At 44.2% G+C, this 22,710-nt stretch overlaps 1 protein-coding gene across 1 annotated transcript in view; it reads left to right on the top strand.

Moving 5' to 3' along the window:
- Positions 1–22,710, top strand: part of MEI1 (meiotic double-stranded break formation protein 1) — a 67,313-nt gene that overhangs the window by 1,906 nt on the left and 42,697 nt on the right. Inside the window, exons 2-15 of the mRNA XM_065886983.1 lie at positions 1,425–1,548; positions 2,609–2,659; positions 4,688–4,761; positions 6,057–6,162; positions 6,687–6,890; positions 8,099–8,229; positions 9,067–9,181; positions 10,003–10,119; positions 11,105–11,204; positions 11,332–11,466; positions 15,497–15,611; positions 16,334–16,425; positions 17,228–17,369; positions 18,964–19,075. Of these exons, the coding sequence (XP_065743055.1) occupies positions 1,425–1,548; positions 2,609–2,659; positions 4,688–4,761; positions 6,057–6,162; positions 6,687–6,890; positions 8,099–8,229; positions 9,067–9,181; positions 10,003–10,119; positions 11,105–11,204; positions 11,332–11,466; positions 15,497–15,611; positions 16,334–16,425; positions 17,228–17,369; positions 18,964–19,075 (1,618 nt within the window). The remainder of the gene's footprint in view (positions 1–1,424; positions 1,549–2,608; positions 2,660–4,687; positions 4,762–6,056; positions 6,163–6,686; positions 6,891–8,098; positions 8,230–9,066; positions 9,182–10,002; positions 10,120–11,104; positions 11,205–11,331; positions 11,467–15,496; positions 15,612–16,333; positions 16,426–17,227; positions 17,370–18,963; positions 19,076–22,710) is intronic.

Genomic DNA, 22,710 nt, shown 5'->3' with positions numbered 1-22,710 from the left:
ATATTTCTGCATTTTATCTGTTGTGACATGCCCCCTTTGAAAAATGCTGTACACTTGTAAGAGATTAAGTGGAAAAGGCAAATAGCAACTTAGTATTATACGGAAGTAATTTTGATCTTGTGGATCCCCTGAAAGTGTTTTGGGCACCCTCAGGGATCCAAAGACTATATACTCTGAGAACCGCTGGGCTAGCTGGTAACATCTGCAGCATCACTGAGGCTAGAGTTCTGAGGCTGCCATTGTTGGACAGTGAGAGATAGAGATGAATAAGACAATGAAGTAGGGAAGAAAATAAGAGAACGCATTCCTGGGAATTTAGAAGGTGGACATATTTGTGGTCAAGTGCTGTGTGGGTTAAGGAGTGAAATTAGGAAAGGTTCTTTAGAGGAGGAAGCATTTGAATTATGCTTGAGAAGATGGGTGAGATTTGGGCTAGAGGAAATGGGGGAGCTTCTTCCAGGAGGCAAGGATTAGCAAGGATGAGTTTGGGGAGGTAATCAGAATGTGTTTGAAGGGCAGTTGAGGGAGGTGAGATTGGACAGCCAGGGTTGAGATTACTTCCTTTGAGTTTGAGTCCAAGCTAAGGAGCTTGGATTTAATCTGTCAGGTGAAGGGACGTCATGGAAATTTTTTGAGTAACTCATTTAGATCACTAGCTTAATGCATTATGTGGGAGGAACTGGTGAAGGAGAACAGGAGAATTACACGCTTTAGAGGCAGTAAGAGATGCAACTTTTCCACCTTTTATTGAACACACTTTTCTTAGCTTCAGTTTTCACCAGTCGAAGGGGTGATGTAGTCAGTTGTACCCATGTTCCAGTTCTATCCTCGGTGCACACCCCTTTTTTGACCTAAGTTTTGCTATTGTCTTGAGTACTTTGCACAGCTGCTACCCAGTTCCCTGTATAGGGAGGTGAATTGAGTGTGAAGATTTATATCTACATTGAAAGGAAGAATGAATTTTTCTCTACCTACCTCAGTGAGGCTCATGAATGGCCCCCAGTATCACTCTCACAGACTGTGGAAAGAGCCCTGACCTTGGACAACACCTGGTTGGATACTTAGATTTGAGTCCTTGGGAAGGTGTCTGAGCCTCAGTTTTCTCATCTCCAAAATGGTGATAATAATATCTGTTTTTGCTTGCTTTACCAACTCATTAGGCTTAAATGAACTAGTTGACAAATGAGTGATTTGTGAACAGTAAAGTGCTATGTAAATATACTTTATTAGGAACCTTCACTCTTGTATAATCCTTTGTTTGAACACATGGATTCCTGTGTGTAAATGATGCCCTTTTTCACACTCCATAGTTTAGATGATTCTACCAGTATTATCTTGTAATTATATTTGGAAATTACACTTGTTTGGGTTCAGAATGGCTGAGACTCGGTTGCTATTGAATATTTTTCTTCATCTGCTCCAAGTTGGTGCGCAAGAAGCACGTGCTGTCCGGCTTCCGAGATGCTCTCATGAGGCATGCCTCCCTGGTCATGCAGCTGGTGGCTCAGGATCAGAGAGTCTGTATCCACTTCATAAGCATGCTTTTCGGTGAGATTGAAAGGAAAACTGGGCATGAATTTTGCATGTATACCTTGTACATTTGCTTTTGGGGTCTTGGAGAAATGGTCTTGGAACCATAGTTTAGACTTTTTGCGATGTAACAGTTTAACTTACTAGTAAGTTGTTTTGTCATAATAATGAAGAAATTGTCCCCTTTGTAAGATACACGATGCATTGTATGGTAACTGGCTTTACCACAGCTCAGAGGTTAGTAAAAGTGTGAAGATGAATGTAGGAAATGTGTGATCTTTCAAAAAGTCCAGTCTCTGTGGTCTTTGAACAGGATTAGAGGTCAGATCTGGAGTCTGCTGATCTGAGTGTGACCCTGATTGAGTTACTTCTTCTCTTCTGTACCTCAGTTTCTTCATGTGTAAAATGAGATGGATTAAAAGGTCCCTTCTTTTTTTTTTTTTCCCCCCGGTACACGGGCCTCTCACAGTTGTGGCCTCTCCCGTTGTGGAGCACAGGCTCCAGATGCGCAGGCTCAGCAGTCATAGCTCACGGACCCAGCCGCTCCGCGGCATGTGGGATCTTCCCGGACCGGGGCACGAACCCGTGTCCCCTGCATCAGCAGGCGGACTCTCAACCACTGCGCCACCAGGGAAACCCAAAAGGTCCCTTCTTTTAATACAATTATAATGTCCTATGGAATGAGCCCTTTTAGGGAGGAAGGGAGCTAACTTGAATTGGGTGCTTTTCTCTGCTGGAGGCTTTTCAGACTTTTAACTGCCAGGGCAGTCTTTTAAGGGAGAGAGGATGATCTCCAAGGCTCAGGGAGGTCTCAGCTAACAGCTGGCAGAACTGGAATTTTACTCTAGGTCTGTTAGAGACTCCAGAACACACAGTTTTTGTGCTGTGCCATGCTGACTATTTTTATCCTTTCAAAGCCAGAGTGGGTTACTGAAAATCTGGGGTTTGGTGCTGAGGATAGAATTTAGCTGGGACATTGCTTAAAGCTGCTGTTAGTCTTAGAATTCACAGTGTGCCTTTCTGGATTTGTTTCTCTTTTATCTGTTAACCATCCCCCTCTTACCTCCTTCTGCTCAAGGACTGTTATGCAATGTGGAGGATGGGAGTATAACAGACCTCTGTATTGAAGGTAAGATTAAACTGTGTGTACCTAGCATTTGAAGCCGGGGATATTAGCCTGAATTGCAGCTTTGATTATTTGAGACCTTGATGAAATGTTCCATTTTAGAGACAGATAAAGAAAATTGAATTATCAATCATTAATTCTGCATTTCTTTCGTGGACACCTACTCTGTGCCACGTACTGTATCAGACACTAGGGTTGTATCTGACATGGTCCCTATCCTGTAAGAGTTTACAATCTGGAAGAGAAATTGTCTGGTAAATAACAAGGGCTGATGAGTGCTGTTACAGAGACATGTACAAAACTCTGTTTTTATTACATTCATATTGGTTGGTTGGAAGTTGTCTGCACATAGGTGGTGGTTAAAGCTGTGGAAGTGCCTGGGTTTACCTATAAAGGACTCAAGAAGAAGGAAGACAAGAGCATTGGGATGAGAGGATTCTTTTCTTTTTTTCCCTTTTTTAAATAAACTTATCCATTTCATTTTATGTTAATTTTGGCTGCGTTGGGTCTTCGCCACAGCGCGCAGCCTTCTCATTGTGGTGGCCTCTCCCGTTGTGGAGCATGGGCTCCAGGCACACGGGCCTCAGCAGTTGAGGCACGCGGGATCAGCAGTTGTGGCACGTGGGCTCTAGAGCGCAGGCTCAGTAGCCATGGCTTACGGGCTTAGTTGCTCCACAGCATGCGGGATCTTCCTGGACCAGGGTTCAAACCCATGTCCCCTGCATTGGCAGGCGGACTCCCAACCACTGTGCCACTAGGGAAGTCCCTGGGATGAGAGGATTCTTGCCAAAAGGGCAAGAACTGTATCATTTAGAATATAGTCACGAAACATAAACCACACAAGTTATTTGAACAGAAAAAACTTTAAAGAATTGTTGACTAGATAACTGAAGGCAAAAGCGAACCAAGTTTCACCGAGGTAGCAATTTTTGAAAACAGCTTCCACCCCTAGGGATAGGGAAACAAAGGGAGAGGTTGGAATTATTAAGACTTACAAGTTTGGAGGAAGGACCCCATACATGAAACACAGACCTCTGAGGAGAGGATGCTGCTTGGCTGCTGCTGGGTCCATGACTATCCAGGCACGCAGTTAGCAGCTGTAACTGCTAGCTGTGACAGATAAGTCAATATGATCTGTATGTACTTTTGCCCACCTCTCAGTCTAGAGAATGTGGACAAACAGATGTACCCCTCGAAGGTCCGACGACTGGCAGGGGTGGGGAGATTTCCCTTCACCATTTTCCTCAAGACCACTCTTGAGTGGGGCTATAATCCTAAAGCCATCTGCTCCTGGTTGGTACCAGCATAGCTTGCAGAACCCTCATCAGATCCCAGGAACTTCACTGAGGTGGTGGATACTAGATGGAGATTGCAAAGCTAGAGGGAGAAGGACTTGCTCCTTCCTTACTCTTTCCTGTTTGCTTCCTGGCTTCCTGTTTCTGTGAGTGTTGTCCTGTTTCTGTGAGTGTGTGAGTTACCCTGGAGGTGGCAGAGCCTTCCCTCAGCAGCAGTCAGATCTAGTCTGCAGCTTTCCCCAGACTTGTAGAGCCAGCCTCTTCTTTACTCCTCCTCAAAGACACCAGCAGAAGTATCACAAACAGTTGTATAGAAGGGCAATTATTGGCACAGGAACTAACTCCTAATTCTGTTTTTTTCATATATGAAGTAGCAAATTCCGAGGAAGGAAAAAGGTAGAAATAACATAGTAGTTTTCAACCTTGGCTTCACAATAGACTTACCTGGGAAACTAAAAAAGTATCCAGATGCTTAGACCCTTTATCTAGAGATTCTGATTTAATTGGTCTGGGGTGGGACTTGGGTGTTAGTTTTTTTTTTTTTTTAAGCTTCCTAGGTGATTCTAATGTATAGCCTAGTTGTCAACCATTGATAAAAAAACAGTGAAGAATGGGGGAGATAGAAAAGACTAATGCCGATTACCACAAGCAAATGACTTTGATTAGAAGGACTATGAAAAATGAACTCTGGGCCATGGGTTGTCTTCTGATTAGTAATGTTATTGTGTCTTCTCAGTCCTTATCCAGCTTACAACTCAGCTGAAGTTAGAGCAGACCATTCATTGCCTGCTGTATGAGTGTCACAAAGAGGTCAGTAAAGTAGCTGTTGGTTCTTGAGTACCCCTCAGAATCCTCAGATGTCAGAGCTGGGTCAACCCTTCTTTGGATAGATGGGGAGATTGAAATCCAGAGAGGAAAAGGGACTTGCCTGAGGTCACTGAGTCAGTGGCAGAGCCAGAGCTAGGGCCTGGGTCTTCTGCTCCAGTACTCTTTGTAGCTTCTTTCCTTCCCTTTTCAGTCTCCCAAATGCTGCCTCCATGTGCTGAAGTCCATTTTCTGGCGTAATCATCCATGGCCATTCTCTATATCCTCCTAAATATAATACAGATTTCCTTGATGAATTTATTAAGGAAATATGTTCACTGTGTCTTGGCTTAGTATTTTTGTTTGGTTTATTTTGTACTGAAGGCATTTGCTTTTATCAGCATCTAAGGTAAACACTGAGAAGGTATAGTTAACCAGCTTTCTTCAATGTAGTCATAGATATCAGTTAAACAAGCCGCTTCTGCATTGTGTTTAAGATTTAGGAATAAAATCAGAGTCACTTTTTTTTTTTTGCAAAAGGAAGACAAATGCTCATTTAACACCATCAAGAGCAACATTTAATTAGAAATAATGTTAAATAATCATGTCATTATAATTACTCTGCATGTGGTTAACATATGATTGAATTTATAATTATATATATCAACATTTATCATTATGATTATGCCACTTAACATTTTGAGCACTTTCTATATGCTAGGCACTATGTTGGCGCTTTACATGCACTATCTCATTTAGTCCTCGCAACAACCCTATGAAGTTGGTCCTCGTATTAATTCCCACCAGAAGAGTTAAGAATCTTACTTAAGGTACTACAGCTAGTCAGTAGAAAAGGTGAAATATTTACTATTGACTCTGCCTGTAAAGCATCAAGCACAGTGCCTATGACAAATAGAATGTTCAGTAATAGTAGCTATAATAATGATGACCATAATCAATTTTTTTTGCAATGAACTAGAATTCCATCTTTATGATGTTCCCAAATTTCGCCTCCCAGTTTCTGGCTCCATAGGAGGCAAAATATGCTAATTTTAATTTAGTTTAACACACATGTCCTGAGCTAGGTACTGAGGACACTGAGAGGAATCTGACTCAGTCCCTTTCCTTCGGGACTTCCCAGTCCAATAGGGGATATAGACACTTAGCTAAAGAGGCTGATTACTGACTGTGGTGAGAGACACATGCAGTACAGGGTTTGGTGTGGATAGGGCAAGATGAATTTTGGTGGGAGATCTGTCCTGATCCTAATTTATAGAGCAGAGTATGTTCACTCTCTGTAGCTGTGTAACATGCCCTCCATGCGAGGCAGCCTGGCCACCCTGACCCTTCTCGGCAAGTTGGTGGATGCGATCCCTGCTCTGGCAGACAAGCTTGTGATGGAGCACAGTGAGTGACCTCTGGGGAAGAGCTACCACTACCCTTTCACCTGTTTTGATCACACTTCCATCTGGGTGGTCCATTCACTGTGTACATCTGGGAAGTCATTACTTTCCTTTTCTAGGCTTTAGTTTCCCCATCTGCAAAATCTGCTCTGTGTTGGCCAATTGGAAAAAAAGTGTTTCTCAACTCTGGTCTTGGGCTCCTTCAATTCATTTTGTTAACACAAAAGAATTAAGTACCTACTATGAGCCTTCCTTTCAGGTGGGAGGAAGAATTAATTCTGGAATACAGAAGCACTTTTTTTCTATCAGTAAAAGCAGATAAATATCTCACAGAGTATTTATCCAAGGGTAAATCACTTAAATTCTCTAAGCCTTGGTTTTCCCTTTTGATTAAGTTCCCAGAAATCATGTATTGTGGGGCATTGTAGGGGATTACCATCACTATTCCATTCAGGGCAATAGTTTGGAGTGTCATCTAACAGTTGACATTGTGAGGTTCCCCTGGCCCCTTGGTTGTTTTCTGGATAGGTGACCTGATGGAACATCTGTTGAGAGGTTTAGTATACCCCAGTGAGGGGGTGCAAGCTTCTGTCTGCTACCTTTATGGGAAGCTGTACTCCTCACCAGTTGCAGCCGAGATGCTTTTGGGCCATTTCCGGGAGAAACTGTGTCCTCTCTTCCTTTCCACCATGGATGGTGCCCAGACAAAGGAGCTAAAGATCAACTGCTTGGGTAAGACATGGGACTGGAGAGAAAAGAGAAAGCTTTTGAGGTTTTGCTTGAGGATTTGAGATATTGGCTCACTAGTGGTGGGGAGGTTTGCTGCTTTGCAAAGGATAGAAGCTGTGGGTTTGGGAGATAAGAGGCACAGACTGCGAAAGATGCCTAATGTTGGGTGTGGTATCCTAAGAACGTCATCTTTGGAAGGAGAAGAGGAAGAAAAGTGGGACAGCAATTTTTTTTGCCTCTGGTCTTTACTGCATGCCCTGGTGCATCCTGTACTTGCTGCCAAATTAATCTTCACACTGCATAGCTTGCATCCTGTCAGTCTTCTATTTGGAAAATCATCTATGGCTCCCTCTGGCCTCCAGAGTGAAGTCCAAGTTTCTCTGCTTGTTATTTGAAGCTCAGTGTACCCTTTCAGCCTCTCCTGTTACTTCCTTACATAAATACACGAGATCTACCAAATGCTTTAGAGCAGGGAGCTTTCGTATTTTGGATAGAGCAAATGGGCACTGTGATTGGTGACTGGGTGAGAACCTGTTTCAGAGCAGGAGCTACAGGGAAAAGCATAGTCTGTGGGTAACAACAATTTCTTTTCACAGTTTGGGCCAAGAGCTCTGTTATGACTAGTTCAGCCACACATAGAGAGTGTTCATTCTGAGCCAGGCCCTGTTCTGGGCTCTGGGGTCATAAAGATGATCAAACCCATGCTCTCATCTGTGGGAGTTCATAGCCCAATGTGGAGGACAGATGTGGACACAGTCCATTGTGGTACATGCTTTCGTGGAGATTGCAAAGAAAAAGGTGGGATTCTATTCAGCATAGTACTTGAAGTCCTAGCCAGAACAATTAGGCAAGAAAAAGAAATAAGAGACAGAAGTAAAGGAAGGAAGAAGTAAAATTGCCTGTTTTCAGATGACATTACCTTATATATAGAAACCCCTAAAAATTACACTAAAAACTGTTAAAACTAATAAATGAATTCAGTAAAATTGTAGGATACAAAATCACTTGTGTTTCTATACACTAGCAACAAACAATATGAAAAAGAAACTAAGAAAACAGTCCCATTTACAATAGCATTAGAAAGAATAAAATACTTAGGAATATCTATGGAGACATGTAGAAGTTTCTAGGGGATGTCGGAGGAGCTGCCTTGGGTATATTCTGGTGCCTATGCTCCTCTTGCCTCACTTCCCAACCCCTTTGTTTTCTAGGTTTGCTGAGACAGCTGTTGAAGTATGACCTCTTTGTGTCCATGATCATGAACAAATCTGCGCTGGTGGAAAGTACTGAGAGTGTTGAGGGGCCACCAGGAGAGACCTCATTGCCTTTGGTGCTCAAAAAGGTAGTTGTCTTGTGGTTCGTGGTCTCTGGGTTCAATAACAAGGAAACCTGAATGCTTCCTGGGCCTTTTTCCTTATCTACCACTCCTTCTATCCAGGATTTCCTAAGTATTTTCTTACTGGCCAAAACAATATGCTATTAGAAGGCTCAAAGTTGGTTTTCTTTCAGTCATGAAAGGATAAGTTAAAACCTGTGCCCTAGGTTTTAATTGGGAGCTGGCTGGTTATAGAGGCACCCTCTGCTTAGCACATACCAAAATTCTAGATTCCCAGAAAGAAAGTAGGGGTGGGTTCAGCATAAACTGCATTGCTTGTGCAAATAGTTTAGTCCCAGTGAGCCACTTTTACCAGTTCTTGGAGGGTTGGGAACCCTCCTGAAATTCAACTTCCCAAACCCAGTGAGTGGCCAACCTTGCAGGCAGGACTTTCTAAGGATAACAGTCTCAGGCCTGCAATGTTAACTCTTTTCTGCACATTCTTTGAAGCAAAGCTCATAGCAGAACCTTCCCTTATGTCCCAGGCTTGTTGAAACATCAAAACCAGATGAGGGCTGTGAAAGTACTTTTGCCAATGAAGGCCTGAGCCCTTCTTGGGGATGATGTTAGTGTTCTTTGAGTGCCATTGTGTTCTTTTGTTCTGTTTCTCTCCTGCTACTGTTGACAGAGACTCCTTTCCATAATCTATAACTGCTCTCCCTGAGCACCATCCTTATGCCTGGCACCAGTAGTGTGTGAGGGATTCAGAGACAAATCAGGCTCCTGCCCTGAGGCATTCAGGCTGCTTCCCTCTGGTTCTGTCAGTGGTGTGACTGTGACACATTTTGCTGCCTGTTTCTCCAGCTTCTCCTTTCCAGAGATGAGACTCTGCAGGTGGCCAGTGCCCACTGTATAACTGCAGTACTGGTCCACTCGCCAGCGAAGCATGCCCCAGCCTTCATCCATGCTGACATCCCAGGTAGGAGACCCCTTCTAACTTTCTCCTCTGAGGACCCCAGAGTTGTGCCTGGAGACCCTTGAGTAGCAGCAGCAGCAGTCTTGTTGGGAGTTCTTTGATATGCATACAGGAGGGATGGTTGGTGGCATGTTCATTGTATATGACAGACTCTAGGAAATAGACCTCATGAAGTCTGAATCCTCTTGCTACAGATTTCTAATATGACCTTGAGCAGTTTGTCACTGAACTTTGTCATTAATTTGACCATCTAGGAATAAACACCTAGCGTGGGGTGGTGGAAAGACCCGTGGACCAGGGAGGCAAAAGGAACTAATGTGTCTTGAAGGTTTGTTATGAGCCAGGAAATATGCCCTGAGGTGCATCGCAAATGTTGCCACATTTAGGTCCTCATCTTTGCTATTTTATGAATAAGGAGATTGAACTAGAGAAGGGAAATAACTGGTTTAAATCAGCAAGACTCGGCATTGGCAGAGAAGGGATACAAAATCAAGGCTGTCTGGCTCTAAAATCTCTTTTCTCTGTATCATGCTGCTGCCCGTCCTGAGAATTAGGGGACCTGAGTTCCAGTCCCGCCTCTACCACCAACTGTTTCTCTCTAGGTCTCAGTTTCCCCATCTATTAAAAAGATAAGGTTACACCATAAGTCTGAGGGCATTTTCCAGGTTTATCTGTGAATGAATGATCATGTCTCATCAAGAGGGTGTGTGAACAGATGAAGTAACAGGTGTGAGATGCTGAATAAATCCAAGGCCATAGCATTAGTTAAGGGATCATGATTACACAGTTGTTATTGATTGTTTTCTCCCTCTCTCCCTGGCCAGAGTTCCTCTTTGAGCATCTTTCCTCTTCCAGTGAAGTGCTTGTCTGGTCCAGCTACAACTGCTTGATACTTCTGGCAGAAGAGCCACTCTTCTTTTCCAAGTGCCACACGGTGTACGGTTGGTATTGTGGGTCCTGTACTAGCTCTGGCTCAGGTGGACAGCACTTTGAAGTTAGGTGGCAACAGCAGTGACGGGGGGCCAGCCTACACCTTGGAGAGGGGTGCTGATCTGGTCATTTCCATCAGCCCAAACTCATTACCAGATTCCACGTGCAAGCAGTGATATCCAAACAGTTCTGTTCTTCATTGATTGGCAGTATATATGTTTAGCAAGAGAAGGGCCACTAAATGAATTCCTGTTGCACCTTAAGAGCAACTTTACTCAGCCTTGGATTCAGTCTTTTCCTGTGCCCCAGATATCTATCCATCTAGTTAGTCCTCAAGTTTTGCTGATTTATCCTTTCAAAGTTTTTTGAAACTGTCCCTTCTTCTTCTTTCCTGGTGATACCTTTCTCGTCTGGGACTTTATATCACATCTAGATTTTTAGACTGGGCACATTTAGTTACTCATTTTATATTCTGTGTTCTTATTCTATGCCAGGCACCAGGCTGGAACCTAGAGATTTAGAGATACATAAAATGTGGTCCCTGTCCTCTGGAAGGGGAGGGAGATATAAGCAAGCTTATTCAGACTGTGCAAGAGGGGAGGTACAAGACATGTAGGAGCTCAGGGGAGGCCCACAGCTCTGAGTGGACCAGGGCATGCTTCCTGGAGGAGTGGATGTCCTACCTTATTCTTTGAGGAGAAATAGGAGTGCGTGTAGTAGAGAAGGTGAAGCTCAGCCGGTAGGTATTGACTAAATACTTCGAATGCCAGGGTCGTGCTTTGGGTTGTGCTGGGTTTGGGGAGACAGAGATGAATCAGATAAGGGCCTTCCCTCAAAGATCTCACAGTCCTGTCCCATCAGCTCAACTTGTCAGGACTGCTCCATGAGGGCTGCTAGCAAATATGTGCTGTCCAGAGCCTCTCATCTCTCCTGGGAAGGCAGTAAAGAAGCCAACAAGCCCTGATCCCTGGCCTCTGCCATGTCATTTTGTGGTAGGGATCGAGTCAGTGGTGAGGAGCCTACAGGGAATCCTGAGGATGAACAACACCGAGCTGCACAAGCAGGGCCTGCTGCTCTTTGCTCAGATCCTGACTCGGTGAGCAAAGTAGTGACGCGTCAGACCTGTAGGGGCCAGACTGGAGAAGGAAAGAAGTGAGGTATTTATTCCTGGTGGGGTCAGTGATAGGAGTTCACACACTCATTTCTCATTTACAATTTCTCAGGCAGCCAGAGGAGATCAAGCTGTTCCCAAGCTCAGCCCTGTGCAGAGATGCTGGCCGTGCCCTCCAAGAGGCAGTGAACAGCCCTGTGCTGGAGGTGGCTGCCGAGGCAGTGAAGGCCATTTCTGCCTTTCTGAGGTGAGAGACCCAGACAGGCTGAACTTTCCACCCCTGCATGTACCCGCGAGCCTGTCAAGGCCAGAGCAGCTTCCAGGGGATACTTGTCCTTTAGGTCAGGGAAATTTCATTGAACTATTTCTTCCGCTGCTCTGTTTACTCTGTCTGTCTTCCTGGAACTGCCATTTGGATGTTGGGCATCCTGGATTGGTCATCTCTTTCTTTTCTTTGTCTGACAGTTTTTTATCTTTTTGTCATTATGTACTAGTTTCCAGGAGATTTTCTTGACTTTATTTTCAACTCTACTATTGAGTGTTTTATTTCTGCTTTCATATTTTTAATTTGGAAGAGTTCTTTCCAATTCTCTGCATGTTTTTTTTTTTTTTTTTTTTTTTTTTTTTAGCGTTACGCGGGCCTCTCACTGTTGTGGCCTCTCCCGTTGCGGAGCACAGGCTCCGGACGCACAGGCTCAGCGGCCATGGCTCACGGGCCCAGCCGCTCCGCGGCATGTGGGATCTTCCCGGACCGGGGCACGAACCCGTGTCCCCTGCATCGGCAGGCGGACTCTCAACCACTGTGCCACCAGGGAAGCCCTGCATGTTTTTTTAAAATAGGATTTTATTCTGTATTTATTTTGTGGATGTAACTTTTTAAAACTAGGTCATTTGTTTTAGTCCAGACCTTGCCCCCACTTCTTTTCTACTAATTTTTCCTTCTGCCCATAATACTCTTCCCTGAAATCTTTGCATGACTGGACTCTTGCCATCATTCAGGTCTCATTCAGAGTGTCCTTCCCTAACTGACCCATCTGGCTATTACAGCAGCTACCAGACACTTGACAGTTCTTGTTTATTCATTTGTTCTGTGTCTCCTCCACTATATAAAATAATCTCCAGGAGATAAGGGACCATGTCATTTTTTTCACTGCTATATACCTCACTCCTAATAGATACTCAGTATATGAATGATGTTAAAATGGATGGTGAGACTAAGCAATCCTAGGGTCATGATGGGAAATCATTCCTTAGTAAGATGCTTGATATCTTGAAAAAACTAATGGAGGATAACCCATATTTATTTATATAGAAATTTTTACTTTGTTTCCATGCCCTCCCTTTTAAAAATCTAACAAAGTAATGTATTTAAGCGATAAAAAATAAAATACGCACAAGGTTTATAATGAAAAGGAACAGCCCCCTGTCCCCACTTCCTAAAGGAAACTAATTTTAACTCATTTTGGTTTTAGTTCTGGTGATTTATCTCCCTAAATCTAAACAATATGCTTGTAATGCTATTTCTTTATTTGTCAATTTAGAACATTATTCATTGACTTGCCAATAAGAAAAACAAGACTTAGGTCACATTATTTTGTCTTCTCTACACTTCCTTGGCATTTTTGCTAGTTACTATTTTATGTTAATTGATGTTATGTTTTCAAAATTTTAAATAATATACTTAAAACTTGTGTTTCTTGTTCCCTCAACCTGAAGCAGTATCTCTTGACACCCTACTTCGTTAGCTGAGTATATTAGCACCCCAGCTCTTTCTTTCCCTTCTCCTCCTTACCGTCTACTTCTCAATGTCAGCTGTACCTTTAATTTTATTTAGTTATTTATTTTAAAAGGAAGATCTGGGGAGTGAAATGTCCATTGGGGACTTTATTTTATAATTTTTAAAAATTTTATATATTTCTTTATTTATTTTTGGCTGCGTTGGGTCTTCGTTGCTGCGCATGGGCTTTCTCTAGTTGCAGCGCGTGGGCTTTCTCTAGTTGCGGTGCGCAGGCTTCTCGTGGCGGTGGTTTCTCTTGTTGCAGAGCATCGGCTTTAGGTGCGTGGGCTTCAGTGGTTGTGGCATGCGGGCTCAGTAGTTGTGACACATGGACTCAGTAGTTGTGGCTTGCGGGCTCTAGAACGCAGGCTCAGTAGTTGTGGTGCACGGGCTTAGTTGCTCCGCGGCACGTGGGATCTTCCCAGACCAGGGCTGGAACCCGTGTCCCCTGCATTGGCAGGTGGAAACCACTGCGCCACCAGGGAACTCCCTATACCTTTAATTTTATATTGTAAAGTTTGTTAACATTTATAGTCCCTTCTGTAACTATATTTAAGTCTTCATCACTTGACTCTAGGTTGCTTCTAAAAATTGAATAAAAGAATAGCATTTACATTATAATGGCTTCAGTTTGTCTCTTTTCCCCTTTTGTCCTTTCCTGGATTTGAATCTCTAAATCTGGGGCATGAATCCCAACAAGGGTGAGATGAGTAAACCAACGGGGTAACAAAGACATAGAGTAAGAGCCAGAGTCAATCAGAAGTTCCCATGCAGAGCTGGAAATCTCCCAGGAGGTCAGTGTTATGGGGGACTGGTAGCACCTTTAGCACCTTTCAGGCAGGAGGTAGTATTTGAGCTGTGCTATGAGGGATGAGAGAGATTTAGATTTGTGGAAGGACCAGGGTTGGCCAAAACATGTAGGTAGGAAAATTTAGGGATTACTGAGGGTACGGTAGCCAGTCTGGCCAGCAGGTTGTGTGAAGGGGAGTAGTACATGAAGAAGCCAGAAAGCTGGTTGGGTCAGAATTGTGGAGAGCTGTGGGTAGGGGGCTGGTTATTAATCCTTAGATAATTTTACTTTTGACTTTAATTTTTCAGAATTTTTACTGAGGTGGTCCCTCTGAGGTGGAGTGGTTCAGAGGGTCTCTGGGGAGCACAACCGGAAGGAGGAATGAAAAGTGAGAACTGCTGAAAGAATTTAAAGATGGCAGAACCAGGGCTTGACAGTCAATGTAGGATAGAAAGTTAGAGCTTCCAGAAATGAAGAGGGAAAGGGGAAATCAAGCCTTCACTATATACAATTAACAGAGTGCCTGTTAGAAGGCCCAGCAGATTGCTCTCTGTTCATATGTCAATCCCAAATTCCCAATCTATCCCTCCCCCCACCCTTCCCCCTGGTAACCATAAGATTGTTTTCTGTGAGTCTGTTTTTCTGTTTTGTAAATAAGTTCATTTGTATCATTTTTTTTAGATTCCACATATAAGCGATATCATATGATATTTGTTTTTCTCTGTCTGACTTACTTCACTTAATATGATAATCTCCAGGTCTACCCATGCTGCTACAAATGGCATTATTTCATTCTTCTTTTTTTAAAAATTTATTTATTTAATTTATTTTTGGCTGCATTGGGTCTTTGTTACTGTGCGCGGGCTTTCTCTAGTTGCGACAAGTGGGGGCTACTCTTCGTTGCAGCGCGCGGGCTTCTCATTGCGGTGGCTTCTCTTGTGGAGCACAGGCTCTAGGTGCGCGGGCTTCAGTAGTTGTCACTCGCAGGGTCTAGAGCGCAGGCTCACTAGTTGTGGCGCACAGGCTTAGTTGCCCTGCAGCATGTGGGATCTTCCCGGACCAGGGCTCGAACCCACGTCCCCTGCATTGGCAGGAGAATTCTTAACCACTGTGCCACCAGGGAAGCCCCCTTTATAGAGTTTGGACTCTTAGAAAGTTCTTCCTTATATTCTTTAAATAAGATCTGGATCTTTGATAATGTTTACCTATTGATTCTGATTTTCCTCATTAAGGAAACAGAAAGCAAATTTGATCTCTCGTCCCCAAGACAGTTTATCACATATTTGAGAACAGTGACCACCTTCTGTTCTAGATAGTACTTTCTTCACTGGGAGGCCCTTCTCAGTGAGAAAACCTTCTGTATCTTTAATAACAATAATAATAGTCTTAGCTGTCATTTATAAGGACTTACAAACTAGCAAACATCATGCTGAGTGTTTGGCATACATTATCCAATCTGATCCTTAGACTAATTCTATGAGGAGAGTACTATTAACTTTCATGGACTAGATGAAGAAACTGAGGGCTAGAGAGGATGAGGAATGTGCACGAAGTCATGCAGCAGATATGTGTTGGAGCAAGGGTTTTTATCAGATCAGATCCTGGACCCGTGTTCTGATCTACCACCTGTCCCCCATTGCCTGAGAACCTGAGGGTACCTTGGAGTACCCTTACCTCACCATAGGCCTACCTTTGTCTCTCTGGGTGCAGGAAGGATCATCAGAGTGCTCTACCTGTGCTGTACAAGGAGCTGCAGGCCTTGCTCAAAGCCATGCTGAGCCGATGTGCAGATTTTTCCCAGATCCCGTTGAACTGGAGGCCCCTGGTCAGTGCACTGCAGCCCGCTTCTTCTGGAGATCATGCTGTAATGTGTTTTCGGAAGATAATTAGTACATTGCATTACCTTTATATGCTACTGTATAGGTTTTTCTCATGCACACACGCCTACAATGAGATGTTATTTTTTTTCCTAACTGCGGAACTGTGGGACTTAATAATCGTTATCCTCATTATGAAACTGAAGTCGCAGGGGTTAAATAGTTTTTCTCTCAGGTCCAAAGCTAGCAAGGACCTGAGTTTGGATAGTAAATCCCAGGGTGTTTGTACCCAAGCCTACTACACACTTTGTCTTTTATTTATTTTTTATTTTTATTTTTTTGCGGTATGCGGGCCTCTCACTGTTGTGGCCTCTCCCATTGTGGAGCACAGGCTCCGGACACGCAGGCTCAGCGGCCATGGCTCACGGGCCCAGCCGCTCCGAGGCATGTGGGATCTTCACGGACCAGGGCACGAACCCGTGTCCTCTGCATCGGCAGGCGGACTCTCAACCACTGCGCCACCAGGGAAGCCCCTCTTCTACCATTTTTTAAAGGAGCTATTAGATGGCTGGATTTGTGGGGATGTACCTAAGATCCCCTGGAAATTGTTAGGTGTATGGGTATGCCAGACTCCAGTGTGAGAGGAAGAAGTCTGTAGTCCTCTAAGCAAAGACCAGAACACGGAGTAGGTACTTGACCAATAGGTTTTCCTCTTTCCTTCTCACCTCAGGGCCACGCCTCCAGTAGAGATTCGGAGAAGACGATTCTTCGAAGAGGAAGCTTCCTCCTGAGCACTCTGGAGGGATTTAGAAATGCCTGCAGGTGAGGGGCCCTCTGTGGTCTGATGAGGTAGTAGTATGGAGGGTGGGTGTAGAAAGGAATCAGACAAAGGATGAAGCTCTAGAAGCAACACTTGGTTTCTGATGCTTTGCTGCGTAGTGAGAGGACTTTGGCTGGGATGGAGGCTGGGGATGCGTGTGGGGTATGGAATGGGTATGTGGAGGAGGTTTCTAAAGATTCCTTCCTGACGAAGTTTTTGTTACTATGCAATGAGGTTGTATCTCACTCAGCTTTGTTCCTCTTCCCAAGTAACCTAGTGCTATAGGTGTTCACTGAATGCTTGTTGGATTAATTCAGTTCACATGAACAAATATTTGTTGTATCTACTGTGTGCCAGGCCTGGTGCTAGACAGTGGGAGTAGAAAGGTAAGTCAGATTAGTTCCTACCCACAAGGAGCTCACAGTCTCCTGGGAAAGAGACAGTTTTGTTTATATGTGTGGAATTCATTACGTTGTCACAAACCTGGGGAAGGCATTCCAAGTAGAGAGAGCAGCATATGTAAAGGCAAAGAGATGTGAAACAGCAAACAGCATGGTATATTCAGGGAAATACATGTAGTAGGGTGGATGAGTCATGTGTTATGGGAGAGAGGGTAGGGAGCACGAAGCTGAAGAGGTGACCAAAGACCAGGTTCTCCCTCACTGAGGCGTCTGGAATTTTCTCCAGATCTGCTGGTCGGGATACTTTCCCTGAGCCCTGAGCTCAGGTATCCCTCTAGGAGGATGCTTCTAACCTTTATGTTGCATAGGTAGTTGTAGATATACCCACACATTGATTTCTTAGGTTGGCTGTGGAATTCCAGAGCGAGCCTTCGGCCCAGGAGAATCCATTCACAGCTCCCAGTGCTGAGAAAGAAGACACCTTGGAGGCCTTCTCAGAATTTCTTCTCAGTGCCTGTGACTCCTTGTGTATCCCCATGGTGATGGTGGGTTTTCCTGAGCCTTGGACAGCATGAAGCTTGGGGAGGAGAAGAATGTGAGAGCAAGCCAGGCTGAGAGGCACAAGACGGTGACTCGACTGCTCAGCTGGACCTTCTGAGAGCCGTAGCAGTGTTGTTCTTGCAGCCACTTTTCCTTTGGTTTTAAAATCACAGTACAGTGTTTGGTTGTAAATAATAGATTAAGAGATGCCTCTTAAAAAGTAGAAAGCAGTAATAATAAAATAATAAATAGGTAATGTTTATGAAGTGATAAATGCCTTATATTCATAATTTCACCCTCCCAGTGACCCTGTGAAATAGGTCCTATCAGTTCCCCCAATTTAAAGATGAGGTTGTCATTTTTCTGTGGTTGTAAAGCAAGTATATGACAGTTCTGAGGTCTGAACCTATGTGTTTTTCTGCTTAGTAAAGAGTAGCAGTCAATGTCTGATCTAGGCTTCACTAAGGAGCACATATGTGAGTTCTGTAAAATGACAGGTGAGAGACCTGAAGAGAGCCCTGGGTTTGAGCTGACTTGAGATGGAGATAGTAGGAAGAGCGGGGTCCAGAGCTGTTGACTGCCCAGATGACCTTGGGTGAGTCTTGTCCTCTTTGAGGTTTGGATATCCTGCGAGCCTGTGAGGAGCCACTGTTAGTTGGGAAAGGACACCTCCAAAATACCCACTGGGAACAGTAGGTGGCAGCAGGGGAGCATCCTCTGGTTCTGACAGGAGAGCCTCTTTTTCTTGAAGAAGCCTCTGAGGCAGCGTGCCAGGGTCTTCAGGTGGGTAGCTCTCAGGAGCTCGGGATTGCAACCCTGACTGGCTCGCACTAGCAGTAGCCCTTCCTCACCTGATCTGCCTTCCTCCTAGATTTATGGAGCGTTAGAGCTAGATCTAGAGCTAGATCATAGAATTACTGTATTATTCTTGCTTTCTACTTTTCTGTATTTTACACATTTTCTTTAATGAGCTTGTATTACTTTTCTAGTCGAAAAAAACTTGGTTTGAAAACCAAATGAAAAGTATCTGTAAGAACCATGTCCCTGAGGCCCTGCCTATTTACACACAGGGAACTGAAACAGCGAGAAGGGAGGGGGTGACTGACCCAAGGGCACACAGCGACTTCGTACAGAGCTTGAAATAGAACTCAGATTTCTCTGCTCTTAATCCAGAGCTCTGTCTACCATATCAGGCTGCCTCATGATTCTGTTCAATGATCACATGAAAAAGAAACGTGAAGGAAGTTTGTAAACTAAATTATTATATGTTAGAAGCATGAGCGTCACTCTGCATTACAGTTTAGAAAGTGCCTTTTACACATGAGATATCATTTGTTTCTGGGAGGTAGGACTTGTTATTTCTGTTTTACTCTTTGGTAGAGGCCCAGAGCGGTAATGAATCTTGAACAGTTTATCAAGTGGCAAAAGATGTAAGCCTTGGATGCAGGCTTGTGACTTCAGGTCCCCTAGTGTTTCTTGTGCCCTTGAAATGGAAGAATTTAGTCTCCCGTTGCTAGATGATGCAGTTTTTGCTGATGCTGTTTCTTCTTCAGAGGCTCAGTCCTGGAGGACTGTGCTCTCCCTCTTGGTTCTTTGCAGAGGTACTCGGAACAGGCCACTCATCCAGCCTTGATGGAGGTTTTCCTCTCAGTTCTGCACAGCCTTTTTGTCATCGTCCCCCATATGAAGGAGGAATTCTCCAAGAAGCTTGGTAGGCAGCAGGCAAGTGTGGAAGTTGGGAGGGCTGCAGGCGCCTTAGGCAGCTGCTCAGGGTACTTAAAGAGTGCATAACCTGTGGATGGGAGGCTTACGTATTCATTCAGAATCAACATCCACACTCTGCCTAGTGTTGAGTGGAAGGGTATATCATCCATCAATCAAAAGTCCTTAAAGGCAGTTCTCAAATTAATTGACACTTCTCTGAGAATGTCAAGAAGGTTCCAGTTCAGAGCCCACAACAGACCTCCTTCCCCTAATTACTCTCATCCTCCACATTCCCTCAGACCTCACAAGGTGTTTAGTGTCTCTGGCTCCTGAGCCCTGAATGACAGAAGTATCCCCAGTCATTGTGACAACTGAAAAATGTCCTGTGTACTTGCAAAGTGCCTTATAGAAGAGAGGTAGCACTCTGTGTGAAAGTGCTGTCTAACTATACTATAGTGAAATGCCTTCCTAAAATTGAACCCAAGTGGCTCTTGACTCCTTCAGCCTTCTCCAGGTCTTCTTGCATGTATTTATTTTCTTCCCTCACTCGTCATTTTTTCTCTTCAAAATATAAACCTTCCTTTCCCATGTCTCCGGTTTTCATCCTATAAATACCTCAGTTTGCAGAGTAAGCCCAGGAATCAGAGTCAGAGTCTCCTTTATCCTCTTCAGAAAGTGGTAGTGATGGTGAGAATGGGAAGGGGAGATAGCCAAAAGCAGAAAAGGGAGTAGAGAGAATGGTAGTAATAATTAATAACTAATGATAACTAACATTTATAATATTAAACTCTTACTATGTGTTAGATACTGTTCTAAGTGCTTTACATGTATTCATTCATTTAATTCTCAGAAAAACTCTAAGGAGTATGTACTGTGATTATCCTCATTCTGCTGATGAGCACATTGAAACTTAGGTTGGACAACTTGCCCAAGGTCACACAGGAAGTGGTGTGCCCAGGGTTCAAACTCAGGGAATCTAATCTGGCTCTCTAGAGCCTGCTTTCTTAATCTTTATGCTATGCCTGCCCCTTATCATTATCATTTACTGTCTTTTCTTTTATTCCTGTCACATAGCATGCAGTGGGAAGTCTGCCATGGAGAGGTAGCCAGGGCTCAGTCATGAAGGGCCTTGTTGACCAGGTTGGGAATTTGGACTTTATCTTGGGAGCATTGAGTCTTAAAGAAGGAGAGTGACAGGCTCAGATTGCTGTTTCAGGAAGATCCTTCTTGGAACAGTGCGGACCATGAGTTAGAGGGAGGCGAGATTGGAGGCAAGAAGTTCAGCCTCTTGCATTAACTCAGGTTGGTGTTAGGAACTAAGGTAGTATGTGTGTGTGGGGGTGGTGGGCTGTGGTGGAATGATTGGTTGTAGGGCATGAGGGAGAGGGAATAGTTTAGGGTAATGCTTTGGCTTCTGGCTGCCGTCTAGGTGGGTGGTGGTGTTTTTTATTGAGAGGAGACTCCCTAGAGGAGGATCTGATTTGGGAAGGCAGTAGAGGGTGTGATCAGTTTGGATCAGGGTACCTCTGAGATGCCTGTGAGATGTCCCAGTGGAGCTTTTAGGTCGGTAATTGACTATGTCTGAGGTCATGGGAAACATCTGGTCTTAAATATAGTGTCACTTGAAAGAAAAATGCACAATGTAAGAGTTGTAAGTTAAGTTTTATTTGGGGACCTTGCTGAGGACTATAGCCTGGGAGACAGCCTCTCAGATAGCTCTGAGGAACTGCTCCAAAGAGGTAAGCGGGAAGCCACAATATATATGAACTTTTTTGCTTGGAAAACGTGTAGTCAATCATAAAAATATTACTGCTAGTCACAAAAAACGGACATCTCAAGTTAATGATTTTAGTGCCTTTTTTTGTGTATGGGAAGATGCAAGAATCTGGGGTCATTTGAAAATTTCCCTTAGATAGCCATCTTAACTATCCAGGGGCCAGTATATCCAAAGTGCAGAATGTTTCCTGTTTTTCCCCATCCTGACTTCCTCTCAGGGTACACTGTTGGTGGGCTGAGCAACTGCATTGGCTAATGGCTTGATCCTTGTAGAACTGGAATAGCAGGCAGCATTTTTTTCTTTACAATAAATATAGAAGTTTTCATCATCCAGCCTTTCAATCATTCAACAAACATTTATTGGGTACCTGCTACATGAAGGGCACTGTCCTAGGGCAGAGGATGTAGCAGTGAACAAAACAGACCCCTGTCCTTGTGGGGCTGAGTCTCTAGTGGGGAACAGGTGAGATTCCTCATGGTGAGTGTGTAAAATGAGATGATCAAAGGACCAAGACAAAATAAAGTACAATATTTAGTGGTCAGGCAAAACAGATTACTCCAAAGTCCACTGGTAAGGAATGGTTGGAGAGGTAGGAAGAAACCCAGAAGGGGATGACATTAGGGAAGCCAAGTGAAGAGAGTTTTGTAGATGAGGGAGTGGTCATGAGTGTCAGATGCATCCCAGAGGTCAAGTAAGACAAGGATTGAAAAATGTACATTGGATTTGGCATCATGTAGGCTGTTGGTGACCTTGGCCAGAGCAGTTGCTGTGCGTGGTTGGGGTGTAAGCTGGACTGTAGTGAATTGAAGAGTGAGTGCAAGGTGAGGCAGTAAAGACAAAATAGGCAAATTTTTCCATAAGTTTGGTGTAAGGGGGGGAGGTGAGAACTGGGGGTGTAATTGCAAGGGGACATGGAGTTACGAAGGATTTTAGTACCCCCTAAGACTGGAAACACTTATTCTGTTAGCAGTGTATACGAAGGAGCAGTAGAGAGATGCAGGGGTACTCAGCAGAGCAAGGTCCTTGGAAAGGACAGGAGCCAGGATCCAGAGCTGGGGAGTTGAGGGGAATACCTTTTGCAGTTGTCTGTATATTTGATGTGGGATTTTGAGGGAGTTTCTGATTGATGGTCTGGGTCATCCTGGAGAGGTCCCTTGTCGCTGTTCAGAGGTATCTTTGTTCTCTCTAGGAAAAGAACAGAGTACAGGAAACCCTTAGGAAGCTATTCCATGTAGGAAGTGGGAGGAACTTCTAGGAGACAGTAGGAGGCTGTGTGGAAGAGGGGAAAAAGTAGGACCTTTGTGATTAGTACATATAGGTTGTGTAATAAGCATCCCTTGTTTATTGACATTGGGCAAATTAATTTTCTTATCTGCAATGTCCTCAACTAGAACATGGTGATAATAATGGGAGTGAAATGAGGCAACATATGTAGATTTCCTGAATGAGTGTACCTCTTAGTCATTGTGACAACTGACATATACTCCTTTCCTTCCCTTCATCTGCTCTTTCTGCTTGCCATACTTCAAGAGCCAAGAGAATCCAGTCTTGGGGTGCTGAATGGGTACAGCTTCAGAAGTGTAGATCTCTGGCGGGGCAGTGGTGCAGAGCGCAAGGCATATAGAGAAAGTGTGATTACAGGGAGGTCTATGTAGCCTGAAGCCAGCGAGAACAGGGTCAGGGCCCAAACTGCAAGAGAAAAGAGGGAAGCAGGCACCGCCAGCCAAGAGGGGGTAGAGACCTGAAGTCGGGGGTGGAGAAACTCTGGATCCCTGAGAGTCTGTACTACGAGGAACCCTTCCAGCAGGCAAACTGGGCGTTCCCCTGCTGAGGGAGCCATGGGTTAAACTGCTGTCCTGGAAAGT

The sequence above is a fragment of the Phocoena phocoena genome, chromosome 11 (genome assembly GCF_963924675.1).
Source record: "Phocoena phocoena chromosome 11, mPhoPho1.1, whole genome shotgun sequence".
NCBI classification, from domain to species: domain Eukaryota; kingdom Metazoa; phylum Chordata; class Mammalia; order Artiodactyla; family Phocoenidae; genus Phocoena; species Phocoena phocoena.
This window is presented reverse-complemented; position numbering and strand designations above follow the sequence as displayed.